Source organism: Ovis aries, chromosome 14 (assembly GCF_016772045.2).
Source record: "Ovis aries strain OAR_USU_Benz2616 breed Rambouillet chromosome 14, ARS-UI_Ramb_v3.0, whole genome shotgun sequence".
Classification (NCBI taxonomy): Eukaryota; Metazoa; Chordata; class Mammalia; order Artiodactyla; family Bovidae; genus Ovis; species Ovis aries.
The window spans coordinates 54,853,061-54,874,738 of NC_056067.1; the positions used below are offsets into that span (position 1 = coordinate 54,853,061).

Below are 21,678 nucleotides of genomic sequence, written 5' to 3' on the forward strand. Positions count from 1 at the left end.
TGTTTTATATTATTTTATTTGTTCACACTACTGTTTTAGATGAGGGGACCAGGGTTTGCTGAGAAACAGCATCTCTACCCTAGGAAGCTTTGGGAGTTTGGTGACAGAGCAGTGGAAAGAGGGGCCTTGGATACTGAAGTGAGGATGAGCTGAGTTTGGGAAGAGGTGAGAGGTGGGAAAGAAAGCCTAAGGGAGGAGAATTGAGAAGTGGTGATTTGGGAATCAGGATCCAGGGACCAGACGATGATAGAAGCCTCCCTCGTTCATAAATACTTCCTGAGCGCCTGGTAGGAACTAGGGCTCCTGCTGGGACCTGGGAATGCAGAGATGAATAAGACCGTGGACTTCTCTTCAAAGAACACGGGGTCCTGTAGGGGTAGCAGACAGGGACGGCATAATGACAGCACAGCATGATACTTGCAATAATGGAGGTTGCACGGGCTTTGTGGGAGCACCGTGGAGGCACTGCTAAGCCAGAACATTTTTGGTCGCAGGAAGCAGAGTCTCATTCAAGTTTCCTTGGGGAAAATGGGGTTTATTGGAAAAGATAAACACACACAGAAATTCAGACATCAGGAATTGAGGCCAGTTCCTCAATTCTAGCTACTCTTTCATCAACATCTCCATCTCTGTCTCTACCTGTCCCCACAGAAGGCAGTTCTTCTCCCTGTCCAGTTCTTCTGATGACCCAGAATTTCTGTTCCCTCATGATACTCATCATTTCAGCCCATTGTGTCTGCCACGTGTGTGCGTGCTAAGTCCCTTCAGGCATGTCCGACTCTTTGCCATCTCATGGACAGGCAAGGATACTGGAGCAGGTTTCCATGCCCTCCCCCAGGAGATCTTCCCGACCCAGGGATTGAACCTGCGTCTCTCACGTCTCCTGCATTGGCAGGCTGATTCTTTACCACTAGCACCACCTGGGAAGCCCTGTCCACCACCCATCCCTCCAAATCTCACAGCTAACTTTCTCCCAGGAGAGGAATTGGGTTGGCCCCAGTCAACATTCCAGACTAGGCTACACAAGTTATGGGTCAGCCTATGGTTTCAGGGAAGTTTCCAGGAGGAGGTGGTATCTAAGTTGAGACCCAAAGAATAAATTGCTCATTCATTCATTTGTTGAAAAGCCCTTTATCAAGAGTCTGCGATGTGCCAAGCCCTGCTTTATACACAGAGTATAATGTTGAACAAGGCCTCTGCTCTTACAGAGCTCACAGTCTCATAAGCGAGACAATCAGTGGACAAACAAGAAAAGAGAGAAAAAAAACATCAATGGGTAATAACTTCTGAGATGAAAATAAAGCAGGCAGAATGTAATGAGAAATGCCTATGGTGCTAGGTTAGACGAGGTCGTCAGGAAAGGCCTTTCTGAGTAGGGGGAATTTGGAGGTTAAAAAAAAAATGGATAAAGAGAAAGAACCAGGAGAATTCCCTGGTGGTCCAGTGGTTAGGACTCCAGATCTCACTGCAGAAGACCCGGGTTCAGTCCCTGGTTGGGGAACTAAAATCCCACAAGCTGAGCAGCAGGGCCAGAAACAAAAGGGAGACAGAGAGAGAGAGCCAACTATGGAAAGATCCGTGTGAAGAGAAGGGAGAGGGAACAGAAGGTTTAAGGGCCCTGGGGCTGGAAATGCCTGAAATAAAGCCAGTGTGTCTGGAGCACAGTGGGCAAGCGGGCAGAATATGATGGAATGACACGCGGCCCAGCGTAGGTAGGGCATTTAGGCCAGGTTAGGGATTTAGATTTGGCTTCAAAGGCAATCAGGAGTCCACCAGAAATAGATAATCCAGGGAGGGGAAAGAGCATTGTGCAAAGGACCAGCGGGGAGAAAAACTTGGGGCAGTTTGGTGGGACCGTAATAGCTCAGGGTGGATAAAGGCAGGAGAATTTAGGGGTTGGGAGGGATGAGGCTGGTTAGGTGGAGGGGGGACAGGCCACAAGGGCCCTTTTTTTAAAAAAAGAAAATGTATTTGGCTGTGCCAGGTCTTAGTTGCAGCATGTGGGATCTTAGTTCTCTGACCAGTGATCAAACCTGGGCCCCCTGCATTGGGAGAGCAGAGTCTTAGCCACTGGGCCATCAGGAAAGTCCCTACAAGGGTCTTGAATGCCAGGTTGAGAGGTTCAAACTGTATTCTAGGGCACTCGGGAGCTATGAGTGGGCTCTGAGCAGGAGAGAGTGGAGTCAGTTTGGGGTGTAGACAGACCCCTCTGGGGTGGGATGGGTTCAGATTAGAGGAGAAAGATTGGAGGCTGGAGGCAAAGTAGGAGGCTGGGGTGGGGTCCTGGAGGGTTGTAGGGACAGAGAGGAGGGCTGGGGCAGAGATATCCCCAGGGCAGGAAGGATGGGATTTGAGGATGGATGCCCTGCATGGGGGGTGAGGGGGTGAGGATGGCAGCTGGGGGTCTGGTCCAGTGACCAGGGTGATGTGACCAGCATTCAGAGTGCAGGCTGCCACTGTATAGTGAAGATATTTGGGAGTCCAGAGCCCCTCCCAGGGCTTCTGTCCAGAAAGAAGACGTGAGCGGAGTCTCGAACACCTAAGAACTAGTCAGGATTAGGAGAGAATAAGAGCTTTTTTTTTTCCTTTTGGCCACACTGCCCGGCATGTGGAACTTCCCTGATCAGGGATTGAACCCGCATCCCCTGCAGTGGAAGCTTGGAGTCTTTCTTTTTCCAAGGGTTTTTCCTAGGCAGACAGAAAAGGTGAAAACTGTTAGTCTCTCAGTTGTGCCCAACTCTTTGCGACCCCATGGACTGTAGCCCACCAGGGTCCTCTGTCCATGGGATTTTCCAGGCAAGGATACTATAGTGGTTTCCCATTTCCTTCTCCAGGAGATCTTCCCAACCCAGGGATCGAACCCCAGTCTCCTGCACTGCAGGCAGATTCTTTACCAGCTGAGCCAGGGAAGGCAGAGAGAAAAGCACCTACAAAGACCTAGAGCTAGGAAACCACTTGATGCATTTGGAGGACACCCCACACACGGTGTGGTGGGGCAGGGAAAGGGTTTGGGTGGAATGCCCGTGGGAAGTGATCAGAGATGGGGCTGCAGAGGCAGGTGGAGCCCTGAGATCCCGAAACTCAGGCTAAGGGTCTGGGACCTTGTCTTGGGGGCACCGGGCTGCCAAAGGAGAGTGGCTAGTGAAGAAGGGGCATATTCGGATCTTCAAGAACCTGGAAGAGAGATTCGAACTGGGGGTGGGGTGGGGTTGGTCAGTAGCAAGGGGACTTTCTCTGCCTTCAGGTGCCAAGGTCCAGTCCAGGGCCCCACACTACCCTCCCTTCCTCCTGGGCAGGTACTTCATGAATATTACCTGGGACAACCGGGACTACTCCTTCAATGAGGACGGCTTCCTTGTGAACCCCTCCCTGGTGGTCATCTCCCTCACCCGAGACAGGACCTGGGAGGTGGTGAGTCCCAGCGCTGACCTCAGGCACAGGCGAGGAGTGGGACTCCTGGGTCCTGGGGAAGAAGCAGTGAGGACCCAGACTTCTGGCAGAGATGGGGGCTGAGGCCCTGGGCTCTGGCCTCTGAGGTAGAAGGGGCTGAGAGCCTGAGATTCCAGGTGGTCAAGGAAAGAACTGGGAACCCAGACCCCTGGATCCTGGTAGAAGAAAGCCCAGCATCGTGGGCCTGAAGGGTTTCCAGGTCCTGGGGAGAGGTGGGGGAGGGGGGTCCGGACTTCTGGATCTGAGGGAGAAGGAGCTGGGAGCCTGGGGCTCTGAGGAAGCAGGGCCAGGAAGGCCAGAACATTCTGGAAAGCCCCCCCTCAGGAAGCCTGAACCCCTGCTCTTGGCCAAGGTGGGCAGCTGGGAGCAGCAGACGCTCCGCCTCAAGTACCCGCTGTGGTCGCGCTACGGCCGCTTCCTGCAGCCAGTGGATGACACGCAGCACCTCACGGTGGCCACGCTGGAAGAGCGGCCCTTCGTCATCGTGGAGCCCGCCGACCCCATCAGTGGCACTTGCATCCGAGACTCTGTGCCCTGCCGGAGCCAGCTCAACCGCACCCACAGGTGACAGCCTGGGACCCAGGAGTTCCCGTTTCAAAACCCCCGCTTGCAGTCTCCTGCAGTCCTGGCCCCCCAGACCCCACCCCCCTTGGGCCCCGGAAAGTCCTCCGGCGGGGTGACCTTGGACAAGTCGCGTAATTCCTCGGAGTCTCAGTTTTCCCAGACAGCGCCGCCCGCCGTCGTTTTGGCTGCTGCTCGTCCCTCTCTCCCTACGGCGTGGGGTGGGGGTGCGGGGTGTCCCCAGCGCTCCCGAGCCCGATCGCCCCCGCAGCCCTCCGCCCGATGCCCCCCGCCCGGAAAAGCGCTGCTGCAAGGGCTTCTGCATCGACATTCTGAAGCGGCTGGCGCAGACCATTGGCTTCAGCTACGACCTCTACCTGGTCACCAACGGCAAGCACGGCAAAAAGATCGACGGCGTCTGGAACGGCATGATCGGGGAGGTGAGGTGGGCGGGGACCGAGACGGGGCAGGTGGGAAGCGGAGCCAGGACCAGGTCTCGGGCAAGGAGCTGCTGGGTCGGGGGTCGGAGCCGGGAGGGAGGAGCCGTGTCTCCGAGAGGGGCGGGACTGCGAGGGCACGCTACGGCCTGGGGGCGTGGCCAAAGTGGCCGCGCCTGGATTTGAAGAGGCGAGGCCACGAGAAAGGCCCACCTTGGTGGAGGGGCGGGGCCAGGAGGCGGGACCTTCGGCGCGGAGGAGGCGGGACTCGGAGCGTGGAACCTTAGAGACTAGGAAAAGGGGGCAGGGCCAGGAGGATGGAGGCCCCAAACCTCCCGGGGCTTGGCGGGGAAGGAGGATGCAGACCACTTCTTCCCACTCTTGTTCTCTCACCTCTGCATTTCCTGCCCGACTCTGCCTGCGTCCCCCTCACCCACCCCACCACCCTCCTAGCCCTCTCTCTCACCCTGTCGCTAGTCTCCTCCTGGGGCCTGTCTGTCCAGAGCCCCCCGGCTTCCCTCACTCCTTCCCTGTCCTCACCCTCAGGTGTTCTACCAGCGAGCAGACATGGCCATTGGCTCCCTCACCATCAACGAGGAGCGGTCCGAAATCGTGGATTTCTCTGTGCCCTTCGTAGAGACCGGCATCAGCGTCATGGTGGCGCGGAGCAATGGCACTGTGTCCCCCTCGGCCTTCCTTGGTGAGCGGGGGCCCTGGAACGACAAGGAGTCAGGAGTGGGGCGGAGCCGCTGTGTGTCTAATTCCCGTCTTGCTATTGCTTGTACCAGCGGGGTGACTCAGGTGAACTGAGGGCCTCAGTTCCCTGATCTGTAAAATAGGAGAATCTCCCCCACCAGAAGCAATTTTGCCATGCAGCTAAGAAAGTCTGAGCTTCAGGAGTCTTCTACACAATCCCTTCAAGGCCCTGTACCCGCCCTTGTCTTCATAATTGTGTGTACTTTTTTCTTAAAGAGAACCCTCCAAATTGTGTAAGCAGCAGGCCCCACAAAACCCATCTTCCCCTGTATATAAGATGAGGAAAAGAGCACGGGCCTCATCAAACAGTGTCTACTGAGCACCTACTATGTGCCAGGCTCTGGGCTGCACACAAAACTCTGCCCTCTAAGAGCTATGCGCCAGTCTCACAGGGGAGACCAAAAACAATCTCTGAAAGGGAAACCTGGACCAGATAATTTCAGATGGTGGTAAATCTACGAGAAATTAAGCCGGGGAAGAGATGGAGAGAAATAGGGTTGATGCTGCCCTGGGTGGAGAGGCAGGCGTGTCTGAGCGGGTGACCTGGTCCTGCATAGATCTGACTGGAAAAGTGTCACAGGCAGAGGGAACAGGCAAAGGCCCCAAGGTGGGAATGTTTGTGGGGTTATTTGTGAACTATCAGGAAGCCCGTATGAATTGGGGAGGGGGCAGTGTGTGATCATGGGAGGGGCGGGAGGTGAGGACTGAGATGGAATTGGATGGTGGATTGCGCAGATGGTCCCTGCGGTAGGAAGGCTGTTTTTCGTTTGTTTTGTTTTGTTTGCAATGGCAAGGTTTTTAACTGCAGGCAGTGGTGTGGGGATATATGATCAGATTTAGGCTTTTAAAATATCCCACTGGTGGCTTTGCGGAGGCAGGAGGCCCGTGAGGAGGCTACTGCAGAGGTCAGTGCAGAGAGAGGCTGGGGCATGGGATAGGAAGGTGACCGAGAGGGTGAGACAAGTAAACAGGCTTAGGATGCGATTAGAAAGCTGACACCCGATGGGCTGGTGGCTTTGAGGTAGACTGAGGAGCGAGCTCATGTACTGAGCTTGGACAAAAGAGAGGCCAAGGGCAGCAGTTCACATCCATTCGTTCCCTCTTGCTCTCTGAAGTCTGAGCAAAGCTCCTGGGAGGGGGAAGGGCTGGGAGGAGAAGGGACAGCCCTTCCCTGGTGTTTTGTTTTCCATCTGTTTTCCCAGTGGTGTCTCTTGTGGCCTCCTCTTTGCACTGAGGTCTCGGCAGGGCACCCTGAGAGGCACCACGTGGGGCCCCTGCCTTCAGCAAGGGAGTGACAAGGTCATGTTCATGCCCCACCACGTGGCCTGGTGGAGGTGACAGGCAGATCCCCAGATACTGCGGTGGCAGTCCAGGCTGGTGACCCTGCTGTGATAGGGGCAGTCCTGGCTGCTGGCACTTGGCCCGGGGAGGTCAAATTCCCGGGACTGATCTCAAGGAAACGGTGACTTGGGTTTGTTGTCAATGAGCTCCGGGAGGCAGTGTGAGGAGTTTGGCTGATGGACAGGTCAGGGTGGGGCCTCTGGCAGGGAAGCTATTGAGAAAGAGGCAGAGAAGATATGGCTCATTTGGGGAACTGTGGGTTCTGGGTGGTTAAAGAAATGGGTTCTCGAGACAATGATCAGTCCAGAGAGGAGAGTGGAAGCAAGGCTGAGGGGCAGGGACTTTGTTCTGGGGGCGCAGGGGAGCTGCAGAGGAGCCGCAGAGGACTGTGAGTTGAGGAGAGCTCATCTCTGGGTGTAGAGAGAGCCTCTTAGGGCCATAGTGGAAGGAAGGGCTGGAGGGGAGAGCATGGGGAGATGGTCCAGGGGACAGGGTGTGGCCTGAGCCTTGTTGGCAGAGAGAATGGAGAAGAAAGGTCCAGGAGTAGAGGTGGAGGGAGGACAGCAGAAGGGCAGTGGGGACTGATGGGATGCTGGGGAGGAGGAGTGAGGAGGGAGAGAGGGTGGCAAATACGGGAGGAGGGTCTGGGGAGTGACTGGATGAATGGCGAAACCCCCAGGATGGGCACATGGGAGTTGGTGCTGGGCTCAGTGTGGGGCATGAGTGGCCTGGGGCGATTGCTGGGGGTGGGTGGAGAATCAGGTTTGTTGTTCAGGAAAGGTATTTAGGAGACAGTTTGTATTTGGTGGTTGAAATCACAGAAATGGTTGAGATGACTGTCTTTGGAAGAGACTGTTCTCCCCCGACCCACCTACCCCTGCTCTCCCCAGGGGTCTGGTGGGCAGTGAGTCTATCTCTGAGAAGGGGGCAGAGTAGGACGGGGTCACATGTCTGTGGGCACCCAAGCCTTGGCTTGGATGAGTCATGACCACACACTCCCTTGCCCTCAGAGCCATACAGCCCTGCCGTGTGGGTGATGATGTTCGTCATGTGCCTCACTGTGGTTGCGGTCACCGTTTTCATCTTCGAGTACCTCAGTCCCGTTGGCTACAACCGCAGCCTGGCCACGGGCAAACGTGAGTCCCCTTCTTCCATCACCCTACCTCAGTGTGCCTGGACCACAGATAGAACTACATTTCCCAACAGCCCCTGGGAAAGAGCTGTGGTCCCCTGAGGCAGCAGGGGCCTCAGGGGCCACTGGGAATTGTAGTCCTCTCTGCTCTCCCTCTGAGCAGAAGGGATGTGGGGTTCATGTCCCCCTCCTGGCCCCCTGCAGGCCCTGGTGGCTCAACCTTCACCATTGGGAAATCCATCTGGCTGCTCTGGGCCCTGGTGTTCAACAACTCAGTGCCCGTGGAGAACCCCCGGGGGACCACCAGCAAAATCATGGTGTTGGTGTGGGCCTTCTTTGCTGTCATCTTCCTCGCCAGCTACACAGCCAACCTGGCCGCCTTCATGATCCAGGAGGAGTACGTGGACACCGTGTCTGGGCTCAGTGACAGAAAGGTGTGTGTGTTTGGGGAGGGAGGGAATGGGCTGGGGTTGGAGGTGGCAGATGGGGTTTTTTTTCCCAGAAAGAGTTCCAGAGTACTAGAATGGAATATTCTGGAAGGAAAACGTTATGTTTCACAATGAACTATTTAAATATTCTAAGGAGTAAAGAGTATCCCCAAATATTCTAGGGGTCATAGTGCCACAAGGAACATTCTAGATCAGTGCTTCTCTCAAACTGTGATGAAGGGCTAATTTTTGACATTTCTAATCCAGTAGAGACTGACTCTTGTATAAAATAAAATCGAAAGGAATGACTGAAAAAGTAAAATAAAATTTAAAACCAAGACATGCAAAATTCCAACCCACATTTTATTTCTTAGGCACAAAATTATTCTCTGAGATAACTAGAAATGCTCACTCTCTCAGTTTCTGTACTTCCCTCACCACGGATCACAGTTTGTTCAGGGGACAGGTGGTCCGCACAGCACACTTTGAGACTAACGTGGTTAACTGGGCGTCATGACCCACTCCATGAATTATGACAACCTTTTTTTCTTAACGGAATGGAGTAGACTAGAAAATATGTTTGACTGTATTTTCTGTAATCAGGGTGAGTATGGTTGCAGGGAGCTTCTGTTTTAGTCATATATACAGCCGACACGGAGCCAGCACACCAGTGTGTTGTTAAAACAGTGCACCATTGGGACTTCCCTGGCAGGCCAGGGGTTGAGACTCCACACTTCCACTTCTAGGCATGTGGGTTCGATCCCCCGTCAGGGAACTAAGATCCCATGTACTATGCGGTAAGGCAAAAAAAAAAAATAGTGAACTATTTCTGAACCGATTGGTAACTCTTAGCAACTGCCCCTTGCCTGCGCCATGCCATCCCCTACTGTGCACCATGCCAGCCCCTACCCTGGGACCTCCCATGATCCAGCAAGTTAAGGGTTAATGCCTGACCCATCAGGGGCCTCTTTTCTAATTAGGGGGTCTTTTCTAATTAGACCGTGATCAGGCCATCCTGGGGATTAAATATTTCAACATTACTCCTGATTGTGTGTGCGTACGTGTATGTATACCCACTTGCGGGCACATGTACTGATAACCGTGAACATATGTGCTGGGTGAAGAGTAGTGCTTCCTGCTGGGGGTCACAGTGAGCCAGTGTGAGAACCACTTCTGGACCGGGGCATCTGCCGGTGGCCCCCAGAATGGAGAGGCTGGTTGAGGACCTCCTCGACCGAGATGGCCCCTGGGGGGGCACTCTAACATCTCCCCATTATGCCCCAGTTCCAGCGGCCCCAGGAGCAGTACCCGCCCCTGAAGTTTGGGACGGTGCCCAACGGGTCCACGGAGAAGAACATCCGCAGCAACTACCCCGACATGCACAGTTACATGGTGCGCTACAACCAGCCCCGCGTAGAGGAAGCGCTCACTCAGCTCAAGGCAGGGTCAGCGCAGACTGGGGGCCGGGAGGTGTGGGGTGGGGGTGTGGCTGCTGGGGGTCCTGAGGAGGCTCGGAGCTGGCAAGGGGTCAGGGTCATTTGTCAGCCTCAGTGGTCAGCCCGGGTGGGTCGGCTTGGAGGTCAGAGGTCACTGAGGGTAGGAATGCACCCCTTAGGATATTTTCAAGGATCCAGTGGTTATGGATTTGGGGGCCAGGCTGCCAGGGTTCAGATCCTGGCTTTGTCCGTTCTAGGCTGTGTGACCTTGAGCAAGTTACTCAACCTCTCTGAACCTGTTTCCTCCTTGTAAAATGGGAATAACCCATCTCATAAGGTTTTTTTTTAGTAAGAATTGTTATAGTAGTTATTATTAGTTAATCTGTGCAAAACACTTAGAACAGTGCGGGACACACTGTAGGTGTCTGCTGTTGTTATTATGATTACTATCATCATCATCGTTAAATCTGAACTCACTGGAATCAATACTTGGATTTTTCTTTTTAACATCAGTTTCCCCAATCATAGGGAAAAGTTAAGTTCTGGCTCCAAAGAGCAGTCCAAGGTTACAACAAAGCTTGGCACAATGACTCTCTCTCCCTGTTCCTCATTGATTTAGTCATTCAGCATGCATTTGTTTCCTTAGTCCCGACTCCATCCCAGGCAGTGAACAAACATGTTGATCACAGTTCCTGCCCCCAGGGAGCTTACAGTCTAGAGGCAGGAAATGAACAAGAAACATGCAAGCAGAAAAATCAGTGTGATCATTTCAGAAAGCGGTCGGGGAGGTGACTGGGCTCACCTGTGGAGAGCCCAGAGGAGGTGAGGGACCCCTTCTTAGCCAGGTGGACTTATGAAGGCAGAACCTTGCAGGCAAAGGGAACATGATGTGCAGAAGGTCTGAGCCAGGAGTGGTCTTGGCTTCTTAAAGGACCAGCAGGGGGACTTCCCTGGTGGTCCAGTGGTTAAGACTCCATTCTTCCACTACAGGGGGCATGGGTTCAATCCCTGTCGGGGGAACTAAGATCTGGCAGGCTGGGCAGAAAGGCAAAAAATTTTTAACAAAGGAAAAGTGACAGCAAGAAGGCAAGCATGGCTGAAGGGTGGACAGTTCAGTTTAAAGGGTAGACGAGAGTAGGACACAGGGTGTGATCCCTGAGGCTGAGGTTAGGGCTGGGCCTTATTTGAAGGGCAGTGAGAAGCCATGGGAAAGGGGGACTTTAAGGGAGCCATGTAATGAGATTTCTGTTTGTAAATGTTCCCCTTGGCTGCCAAGTGGAGAATGAAGCGGGGTGGGGATTAGAGGGACCAGTTAGACAGAGGCTAAACTGCCCTCCGGGCTTCCCTGGTGGCTCAGACGGTAAAGAGTTTGCCTGCGATGCAGGAGACTTAGGTTTGATTCCACAGGGGATGATCCCTTGGAGAAGGGAATGGCTACCAACTCCTGTATTCTTGCCTAGAAAATTCCATGGACAGAGAAGCCTGGCAGGATAGAGTCCATGGGGCTGCAAAGAGTTGGACACGACTGAGCGACTAACCCACACACACTATACTGCCCTCCAGACACCTTCCCTCAGGCCCACGCTCTGCTGATCCCTGAAGGGGCCACTTACAGTAACTGGATCTTTTTGACCCGGCTGTCATTTTTTTTTTTTTTTTTTTTATTTGGCTGCACTGGGTCTTAGATGCGGCATATGGGATCTTGTTTCCTACCAGGGATTGAACCCAGGCCCCACCTAGTCCGTACCTCTGTGTCTGGATTCTGATTGAGCCACTGGACCACCAAAGAAGTCCCTATCTCTGTGTCTGGATTCTAATTGTCACGTGGTTCCCCAAGCTGCCACTTCCCTATTTCATAAAGGCTCTCAAAGACACCCAGGAACCTGTGGGCTACAAAGCCTCACACTCCTTTCCAGAACATGCTTCCTCCTGCCTTTCCTTTAGCTGTGATGCCTGATGGATGCCCTCACCCCTTCCCCAGGGCTTCCTGCCTGGAGGACACCCCCTTTCTCTGTATGTGGCACCTTTTGCCTTCACCTTCCCAAGTTTCATGAACAGACATTCCCCTTCCCAGATCTCTTTCCTGCTTCTGTTTAAAGCTTTTATTTGCTTAACACTTGCACATTGTTAAAAATAATAATGTAAAAGGTGAAGATCTTGGGAATTCCACGGCGGTCCAGTGGTTAGGACTCAGTGTTCTTACTGCCCAGAAATGGGGTTCGAGCCCTGCTGAAGGACCTAAAACCCCACAAGGCTCACAGTCAAAAATGAAAAAGAAGTGGAGCTCTCTCCTTTCCCCCTCCTTATTCATATTTCAAGGCATTTCCTCGAGCCTTTTTTTCCTAGAGCAGAGCTGGCGAGACACACACACACACATACACATTTATATATATTTTAAGATTTTTTTTTTGATGTGGACCGTTTTTATATAGTCTTTATTGAATTTATTACAATATCGCTTCTGTTTTAAGTTTTGCTTTTTTGGCCACGAGGCATGTGGGGCCATAGCTCTGGGACAAGGGAATGAACCAGCACCCTGTGCCTGAGGGCGAAGTCTTAAACACTGGACTTCCAGGGAAGTCCCTAATTTTCTTTTATTTTTTTTTTAGTTGTGGATGAATGATTTTTTTTCATTAGTGAAACATTTTAAAATTTAACTGAAGTAAACATTTTTAAATTTACAGTGTTTCAGATGTATAGCAAAGTGATTCAGTTTTATATATATATAAATTAAATATGTATTCTTTCCAGATCCTTTTCCATTATAGGCTATTACAAGATACTGAAGATAGTTCCCTGTGTTGTACAGTAGACCCACATATGTAATATAATTGTCTCCAGGAGTCACACTAAAAGAAACAGGTGATATTAATTCAAATGGTACATTGTATTTAACCCAACAGCTCCAACAGATTATCATTTCAGTATGTAATATCGAAATTAATGATGAGGAATTCCCTGGCTGTCCAGTGGTTAGGACTTTGTGCTTGCACTGCCAAGGTCCCAGGTTCGATCCTTGGTTGGGAAACTAAAATCTCACAAGCTGCAAGGCACAGCTAAAAAAACCCCTTGAGATGTTTTACTTTTTTGGCAGGGGGCAGGGTGGGTGCTTCAGATTTTATAATCACAGCCCATCTCTTATCTCAATTCAGAGTCAATCACCTCTGGCTAGTGGCAGTCACAGTGGAGTTCTAGAGCTCTGTCTTTTTACCTCTTCTTGTTGTTTTCTTCCTTTCCTCTCTGTTTTCTTTTTTCTTCTCTTCCTCCTCTTCGTCTTTCCTGGTACTTCCCTTGATTTTTTTTTGTTTTGTTTTTTTGGCTGTGCCACAGGGTGTGAGGGATCTTAGTTCCCTGACCAGGGGTTAAATCTGTGGGCCCCCTGCCTTGGAACCATGCAGTCAACCCCTGGATCACCAGGGAAGTCCCTTTCCGGGCCCTTCTTCCACTTCTTAATTCCTTCCTTCACTTGCCGTGATCCCCAGATGTCATCTAGTTTCCTGCCCCTTAGCATCTAGGTACCTTTGGACCCCGGGCTTCCCAGGTGGCGGCAGTGGTAAAGAACTGTCTGCCAGCGCAGGAGACACAAGAGACATGGGTTCGATCCCTGGGTCGGGAAGATCCCCTGGAGGAGGCCATGGCAACCCACTCCAGTATTCTTGCCTGAAAAACCCCATGGAGAGAGGAGCCTGGCGGGCTACAATCCATGGGGTGGCAAAGAGTAGGACACGACTGAAGCGACTTAGCATACAGGCATGTGCTTTTTACACACCACACATTTCAATTCAAGTGCTCAAAACAGCCACAGGGGCTTGCAGCTGCTGAATTGGGCGGCCTGGATGTACATCATCTAAATGCAGAAAGTTTCTTAGTGAAGGTTATGAACATGACACGTACAAGGGCTCTGGCCACCTCCCCACCTCCCTGGGACTTCTTCACTGCCTTACTCAGCCCCCGCCCCCAGTATCCTCCCCAGCCAACCAGCTGACTCATTTCTCCCCCTTCCCTCTTCCGCTTCTTCCTCCTGGGCTCCTCCCTCCGGGAAGGCCCCTGGGAATTCCAGATCCTCTACCTCGCTTCTGCAAAGTAGGGCGGCTTTCCCAGGCTCTGCTCACCGATTCCTATTTTCCCGAGCACAAGGTGCCCTTCCGCGAGAGGCAGAATTGCCTTCCGCTTCTCTTGTACTTCTGCAGGGATCCCTCACATTTCCAGTCAACTTCATCCTTACATTTGGAGAGCAAGAATTGGGTAGCGGGAAGCCCTGCATCCTCAGCCTGCTTGGTTTCTGAGTTTTGGAGAGCAGTGAAAGTGTGACCAGCGAGAGAGAACAGCGCCATCTCAAGAAAAGGAATCCAAATCTATCCCACCCCTGAGTTCAGAGGACGAGGGTTACCTGTATTTCTCTTTTCATCTAAATGTCAGCCACAGTCTCAGCCCTTAAGTAAGTAACAATAGCTTGAGGCTTCATCCTGGGTCTTTTTATATTGCATCTTTAAAAAAATTGAGATGTAACATGCACAGATCTTTTATTATTATTATTACTGAAGTATAGTTGATTTCCAATGTTATGTTAGTTTCAGGTGTACAGCAAGAGAATATAATATGTATGTATGTATGTATATATATATTCCAGATTCTTTACTATGGTTTATTATAAAATACTGACTACAGTTCTCTGTGCTATACAGTAGACCATTGTTGTTGATCTATTTTATGTATAGTATATCTGCTAATCCCAAACTCCTAATTTCTCCCTCTCCCTTTTCCCCTTTGGTAATCATAAGTTTGTTTTCTATGTCTGTGAGTCTGTTTCTGTTTTAATTAGTTCATGTGTAATATTTTTTAGACTCCACATATAAGTGATATCACATAATATTTGCCTCTCTCTGAGTTACTTCATTTAGAATGATAATCTCTAGGTTCCATCCATATTGCTGCAAATGGCATTATTTCATTCTCTTTTATGACCAGGTATTCTGGTCATTCTCTTTTATTCCACTGTGCACTTGCCTGATGGCTCAGTGGTAAAGAATCTGCCTGCCAATGTAGGAGACATAGGTTTGATGTCTGGCTTGGGACGATCCCCTGGAGAAGGAAATAGCAACCTACTCCAGTATTCCTGCCTGGGAAATCCCATGGACAGAGGAGTCTGGTGGGCTGCAGTCCATGGCAGAGTCAGACACAACTTAGAGAACAAATAACAAGATCCCATTGTATTTACATATGTGTGTATATGTATAATATATAGACACACCATGTTTCCTTTATCCATTCATCTGTCTCATCTGTCAACAGGCATTAGGTGGTTTCCATGTCTTGGCTCTTGTGAATGGTGCTGCTGTGAACACTGGGATGTATGTGTCTTTTTGAATTAGAGTTTTTGTCTTTCCCAGATATATGCTCAAGAGTGGGATTGCTAGATCACATAGTAACTCTATTTTTAGATTTCGCTAGAATTTCATGACTGAAAATCAATTCGACTGAAAATCGCTCAGTCATGTCCTACTTTTTTCGACCCCATGGACTATACAGTCCATGGAATTCTCCAGGCCACAATACTGGAGTGGGTAGCCTTTCCCTTCTTCCGGGATCTTCCCAACCCAGGGATCAAAAACCCAGGTTTTCTCACATTGCAAGCGGATTCTTTACCAGCTGAGCCACCAGGGAAGCCCAAAACTACTGGAGTGGGAAGCCTATTCCTCCTCCAGCAGATCTTCCTGGCCCAGGAATCGAACCGGGGTTTCCTGCGTTGCAGGAGGATTCTTTACCAACTGAGCTCTATACTTTTCTGCATAGTGGCTGCACCCATTTACATCCTGCCATACACAAATCCACAAATCTTCAGTGTGAAGCTCACTGATCTTCTACACATTCGTGTTTCCACACTCAGGTTAAGGTACGGAACATTTCTGGTCCCCCTCTGACCTAGTCATCATGGATTATCAGTGTAAATTAGTTTCGCTTCATTCTGAATATCACATAAATAGAATCAGTGTATGTAATAGTTTTTGTGTCTAGCTTGCTTTGTCCAACACTACTACCAAGTTTGTTCATTGCATTCCATTCTGTTGAGTATACCAACACAGGAATATGTCAGAATCCTCCATTCTCCTGATTGGTGAACATTTGTGTGTTTCCAGCATTGGCCATTGTGACTGTCCTACTATGAACATTCCTGTCCAGGTGTTTGGAGGACATACACGTTCATTGTCTTTCAGTAAATTCCCATGAGTGGACCTGCTGGATCGTACAGTGGTGTCTGCTTAGCTTCAAAGGATATTGCCAGACATTTTCCAACGTGGTTGTACCAATTTACACTCTCATCGGCAGTGTAGGAAAGTTCCATTTCTTCCACATCCTTGCCAAGGCTTGGCATCATTCCTATGTCTTTTTAATGTACTATAGTGTTTATTCTACATCAAGTTTTAACTCATTTAAGTCCGTTATTGGTTTGCTAGGACTACCGTAACAAAAATTTATCATCTCACGGTGCTGGAGGCTAGAAATCCTGCTTGGCTATAAAGGAAGGATCCATCCCAGGCCCCTCCCCCTGGCCTCATAGATGGCCCTCTTCTTCCTGTGTCTTTTATTCATTTTCTTTTTTTTGGCGGGGGCGGGGGGCGCTATGTGGGTCTTAGTTGTAGCATGTGAGATCTTTTGCTGTGGCTAGTGGAGTCTTTAGTTGTAGCTCAGTAGTTTCAGCGTGTGGACTTAGTTGCTCCAAGGCATGTGGGACCTTAGTTCTCTGACCAGGGATCGAACCTGTGTCCCTTGCATTGCAGCACAGATGCTTCACCAGTGGATCATGTGGAAGTCCCTTTCTGTGTCTTTTCACGTCATCTTCCCTTTGTGCATATCCCTATATCCAAATTCCTCCTTCATATGAGAACACCATTTAGGGCCCACTTTAGTGACCTCATTTTAACTTAATCACCACTGTAGAGACCCTTTCTCCAACTAAGATCACATTCAGAGGCACTGGGATAGGACTTCAATGTTATGAATTTCGGGGGAAGACAGTTCAACCCATAACTTTTCATTTGTTGTTCAGTCGCTCAGTCAGGTCTGACTCTTTGCAACCTCATGGACTGCACCCACCAGGCTTCCCTGTCCTTCACTATCTCTCAGAGTTTGCTCAAACTCATGTCCACTGAGTCGATGCCAGCCAACCATCTCATCCTCTGCCACCCACTTCTCCTCTTGCTCTCAATCTTTCCCAGCATGAAGGTCTTTGCCAGTGAGTCGGCTCTTCGCATCAAGTGGCCAAAGCATTAGAGATTCAGTTTCAACATCAGTCCTTCCAATGAATATTCAGGACTGATTTCCTTTAGGATGGACTGGTTTGATCTCCTTGCAGTCCACGGGACTCTCAAGAGTCTTTTCCAGCACCACAGTTCGAAAGCATCAATTCTTCAGTGCTCAGCTATAACTCTTTTTAGGTGAATATTATTGTTCTCATTCTATAGATGAGAATATATGGTAAGACCCTACAATTCTGCTGAGGGGAAGAGTTGGGATTTGAACCCTGGCAGTCTGATTCTCAGCCCAATTTCTCAACCACTGCACTATATAACCTCACTCACCCAGTGAGAAACCCAGACTCTTCCTCCTCTGCCCCTTACCCAGAAGCTTGGTGGATCCACAGAGGATCCCCCTGTGTTTCTCAGTGTCACTTCTTGCTTGGATTTCCTGCCTCTGCTGAATTCTTTTTCTTCTCAGTGTTCCTTTGAACATTTTTTTCTAATTTTTCATTCAATTTCTATCAGAGTTATACATCCATATAGTTTGGAGAGTCAAATACAGACTTTTGAAAATATTTATTTGTTTGGCTGCACCGGGTCTTAGTTTTCCATGACGTGGGATCGTCGATCTTTGTTCTGGCATGCAACGCTTAGTTGCGGCATGCGGGCTCAGTAGTTGTGGCCCCCAGGCTTATCAGTTGCCCAGCGGCACACGGGATCTTGCCAGGTCCGGGATCGATTCTGTGTCTCCTGCGTGAGCAGCCCGTCCTTATGCACTGCACCACGAGCGAAGTCCCTCTAGTATCCTACTTCATAAAACCCTATTAATGGTTCAAAGTTGCAGTATCTTGTCTTGCTTTTCTGATGACATTAACGATAGTTGCTGAGTTTTGTTTTTTTAACATTTTCTCTGTGTATAATGTTTCCTCCGAGTTTCCCCTCCCTCCTATTTGTTTATTTGGCCGTGTGGCATGGCTTATGAGATCTTAGTTCCCTGACTCGGGATTGAACCTGTGCCCTCTGCAGTGGACGTGTGGAGTCCTAACCATTGGACGGCCAGGGAAGTCCCTATTTCTATCTTTAATTTTGTTCGAGGCTTTATCTGGTGTCTAGTAACCTCTGGTAGTCAGTTCATATTTGGAAGTAGGCATCCAAAACTCTGGAAGTGGTGCACCTGTGAGCACATGAGCAGGGTTTTAAATATAGACTTCATTGTGGGCTGGGCTGTCTGGACCATTTGTATTGGGGGATCCCCAATGTCAGTATTTTTCGGTCTCTTTTCCTGTCTCTCTCTCTCTCTCTCTATATATATATATATATGAATGCATGTGTGCTTGCTAAGTCGCTTCGCTCCTGTCCAAGTCTTGGCGACCCCATGGACTGTAGCCCACTAGGCTGTTCTGTCCATAGCATTCTCCAGGCAAGAATACTGGAGTGGGTTGCCATTTCCCTCTCCAGGGAATCTTCCCGACCCAGGAATCAAACCCGTGTCTTTTATGTCTCCTGCATTGGCAGGTGGGTTCTTTACCACTGGTGCCACCTGGGAAGCCCCTATATATGCATATGAATATGTACATGTTTATGTGTATATACTATATATATATATATGCTTTTAATATAGAGAGGACCAAGAAAGAAACCAAATGAGTCACGATGCCTCTGACAAGATACCCCTAACGATATAAAAGTTAAAAGGCACTCGTCCATTCATTCATTCATTCATCCAGTAAATGTTTATTAAGGTCTTCTTTGGGGAAACCAGTGGCTCAGCGGTAAAGAATCCGCATGCATTGCAAAAGATGCAGATTCGATCCCTGGGTTGGGAAGATCCCGTGGAGAAGGAAATGGCAACCTATTTCAGTATTCTTGCCGGGAAAATCCCCTGGACAGAGAAGCCTGACGGGCTATAGTCTGTGGGGTGAGCACACATAAAGAGAGAAGATAGAAGAGTCTTTTCGCACCAGGCACTGGGCTAGGCACTCAGGGTACAGCAGTGGGCAAATCGGAGTCTCTCTCTCCTGGAGCTTCCATTCTAGTCTGGACGCCAGATGGACATGTATGTAGAGCAGCGCTTTCCTAGAGCCCTTTCTGTGATGATGGAAACGTGCTAAACCTAGGCAGTCCGATATGGTAGCCAACAGCTCTTGATAACTGGAGGTGTAGTTGGTGCGACTTCAGAATTTTAAAACTGAATTCAAATTGAAGTTCAAATAGCCACCGCTGTGGACAACACTAGAAAATTCCATCCTTACAGAGAGGTACAAGGGCATTGGCAGCCTCGTGTGGCTTTGCCTGGCTCACACACCAAATGTGTGCTTACTCTACTGCTGAGGGCAAGCAACCTCATGGGGAGAGAAAGGAACTGCATTTCTTAAAAAGATATAAAGAAACACAGCTTCTCCTCCCAGTCAGTTCTGGAAGCCTAGCCCATGAGAGAGGTTCAATTTCTCACTCACATTAGAAGGGCCAAAAAGGAAACATCAAGTCCCCATTCCCTAAAGGAAGCATTATTTTTCTTTTTTTTTCCAGATCAATTAAACCATGTATGCACACACCTCTTTATACATTCCTCACTAAAAGTACACACTGTTCTCTTCCTTTGGCCGTGGAGGAAAGCCTCTTTGCATTTTTTTCCCTATTAACTAAATCTTAGCTCTTAGGTCCAGGGACTGGCACCCAGAATGCTGGTCTTGAACCAGTATGAATTCATTCATTTGGCTCCTTTTTTTTTCAAATTAAAAAAAATATTTATTTATTTTTGTCTTTAAGGCATATGGGATCGTAGTTCCCCAGCCAGGGATTGAACTCATATCCCCTGCATTGGAAGAAGGATTCTTAACCACTACACCACCAGTTGTTATTCAGTTGCTCAGTCGTGTCCCACTCTGTGACCTCATGAACACACCAGGTTTCCCTGTCCTTCACCATCTCCTGGAGTTTACTCAAACTCATGTCCACAAAGCTGGTGATGCCATCCAACCATTTCATCCTCTGCCGCCCTCTTCTCCTTTTGCCTTCAATCTTTCCCAGCATCCGTGTCTCTTGCAATGAGTTGGCTCTTTGCATCAGGTGGCCAAAGTATTGGAGCTTCAACTTCAGCATCAGTCCTTCCAGTGAATATTCAGGGTTGATTTCCTTTAAAATTGATTGGTTTGATCTCCTTGCAGTCCAAGGGACTTTCAAGTCTTCTCCAGCACCACACTTTGAAAGTACCAGTTTCTCGGCATTCAGCCTTCTTTATGGTCCAGCTCTCCCATTCGTAGTGACTACTGGGAAAACCATAGCTTTGACTATACAGACCTTTCAAGCCCCTGTGCTACAACAAGGCTGTGATCCATGAAGGAGGAATTTGAACTAACATTAAATACAATTCGGGACTTCCCTGGTGGTCCAGTGGTTAAGACTCTGTGCTTCCATTGTAGCGGGTGTGGGTTTGATCCCGGGTTGGGGAACTAAGATCCCACACGCTGCAGTGACCAAAAATAAATAAATAAATACAATTTAAAGTTCCATCCCTCTGTTGTACTGGTCACATAAGTGCTCCAGAGCCACAGGGGGCTGGTGGCAACCATGTTGGACAGTGCAGATGGGACATTTCCAGCATCCCAGAATGTTCTTTTGGACAGTGTTGGACTAGACAAGACAGATTCCTCTTTCTGAGAACTAGTCCAGTGTCTACAGTTAAGATGACCAAAATTTCACCCCAGGAAATAACTGTGGAACTCTATTCTATCTAGGATACCGGGACTAGATTTTTAATTTTTTCTCCTTAAGACACCCTGGACATCTTCATAGGTCAGATCGAGAGCAGTTATCTTATGTCACAGGATAGTTACACGATGTGTAATCCCCAGAAGTTTGCATTCCTTTATCATTCTTTCATTTATCCCACAAATATAACCGCCACCTTGTTTGTGTCAGGAACTGCTGGGTCACAGCCTGGAATGTGATGGGTCTTGGACTCTATGCTAAAGGGTCTGCAGTCTGGTGGGAGAGGCTGAGATTAATCAGATCATCACAGAAGTAAACGTAAAATAGCAGCAGGTGGGAAGGAAGTGATGTGTGGCAAGTGCCACAACATATTCATCTCTGAGAACTACTAACTCAGAATCTGTGCTTGTCTTGCCACCAGATTGTAGAAATCAGGGCCTAGAGGGAGAACCCAAGCAAATTAATACACATGTCTGGGCCTGCGTTTCCTGGTCTGAATAACAGACATGATGGTTTCTACCTCACAGGAATGTTGACAGAATTGAGTTATTATAGTAGCTAGAAGAATGCGTGGCACAACAGAAGTCATCATTATTAGTATTGGTATGATTCTCCTTTCTGAGCTTCAGCCTTCCTCTTTAAAATGGAGGAGTAGGGAACTTCCCTGCTGGTCTAGTGACTAGGACTCCAGGCTCCGATGCAGGGGGCGCAGGTCAGGGAACAAGATCCAACTAAGTCCCAGCGCAGGACAGGGATTGAGGGCAGGAGGAGAAGAAGGTGACAGAGAATGAGATGGTTGGATGGCATCATCGACTCAATGGACATGAGTTTGAGCAAACTCTGGGAGATGGTGAAGGACAGGGAAGCCTGGTGTGCTGTAGTCCATGGGGTTGCAAAGGGTCAGATACAACTGAGTGAAAAAAACAAAGACTCAGAACAGTCTAATAAATAAATATTTAAATAAATACAATTTTAAAATAAATAAAACAGAGGTGTATGCAGGACCTTCTTTTGGAAGGTTCCAGTAGGGACTGAACAAGTAGTTATTTCATTAACACTCACAGCTAACATTTCTCCAGCACTTCCTTTGCTCCCAGGGCCATCTGTGCGACAACCTTGGAAGGGAGAGTGTTGCTGCTGTCCCCATTGGGCAGATGTTTAAACTGAGGCACAGAAAGGTGCAGTGGC

The 21,678-nt window shown here is 49.4% G+C and overlaps 1 protein-coding gene and 1 long non-coding RNA gene across 3 annotated transcripts in view; one reads left to right on the forward strand and one right to left on the reverse strand.

Moving 5' to 3' along the window:
• GRIN2D (glutamate ionotropic receptor NMDA type subunit 2D) overlaps nucleotides 1-21,678 on the forward strand; it is a 38,673-nt gene that overhangs the window by 13,774 nt on the left and 3,221 nt on the right. Inside the window, exons 5-11 of one of the 2 annotated variants that reach the window (XM_060398727.1) lie at nucleotides 3,297-3,411; nucleotides 3,803-4,014; nucleotides 4,166-4,451; nucleotides 4,995-5,148; nucleotides 7,556-7,681; nucleotides 7,882-8,111; nucleotides 9,390-9,550. In XM_060398727.1, the coding sequence (XP_060254710.1) occupies nucleotides 3,297-3,411; nucleotides 3,803-4,014; nucleotides 4,166-4,451; nucleotides 4,995-5,148; nucleotides 7,556-7,681; nucleotides 7,882-8,111; nucleotides 9,390-9,550 (1,284 nt within the window). The remainder of the gene's footprint in view (nucleotides 1-3,296; nucleotides 3,412-3,802; nucleotides 4,015-4,165; nucleotides 4,452-4,994; nucleotides 5,149-7,555; nucleotides 7,682-7,881; nucleotides 8,112-9,389; nucleotides 9,551-21,678) is intronic. The other variant, XM_042232266.2, reaches the window with a different exon arrangement.
• Nucleotides 1-21,678, reverse strand: part of LOC114118016 (uncharacterized) — a 26,721-nt gene continuing 5,043 nt past the window's right edge. Inside the window, exons 3-5 of the long non-coding RNA XR_009596370.1 lie at nucleotides 4,389-5,161; nucleotides 3,315-3,463; nucleotides 1-2,688 (exon numbers count right to left, since the gene is read on the reverse strand). This is a non-coding gene — a long non-coding RNA (uncharacterized LOC114118016). The remainder of the gene's footprint in view (nucleotides 2,689-3,314; nucleotides 3,464-4,388; nucleotides 5,162-21,678) is intronic.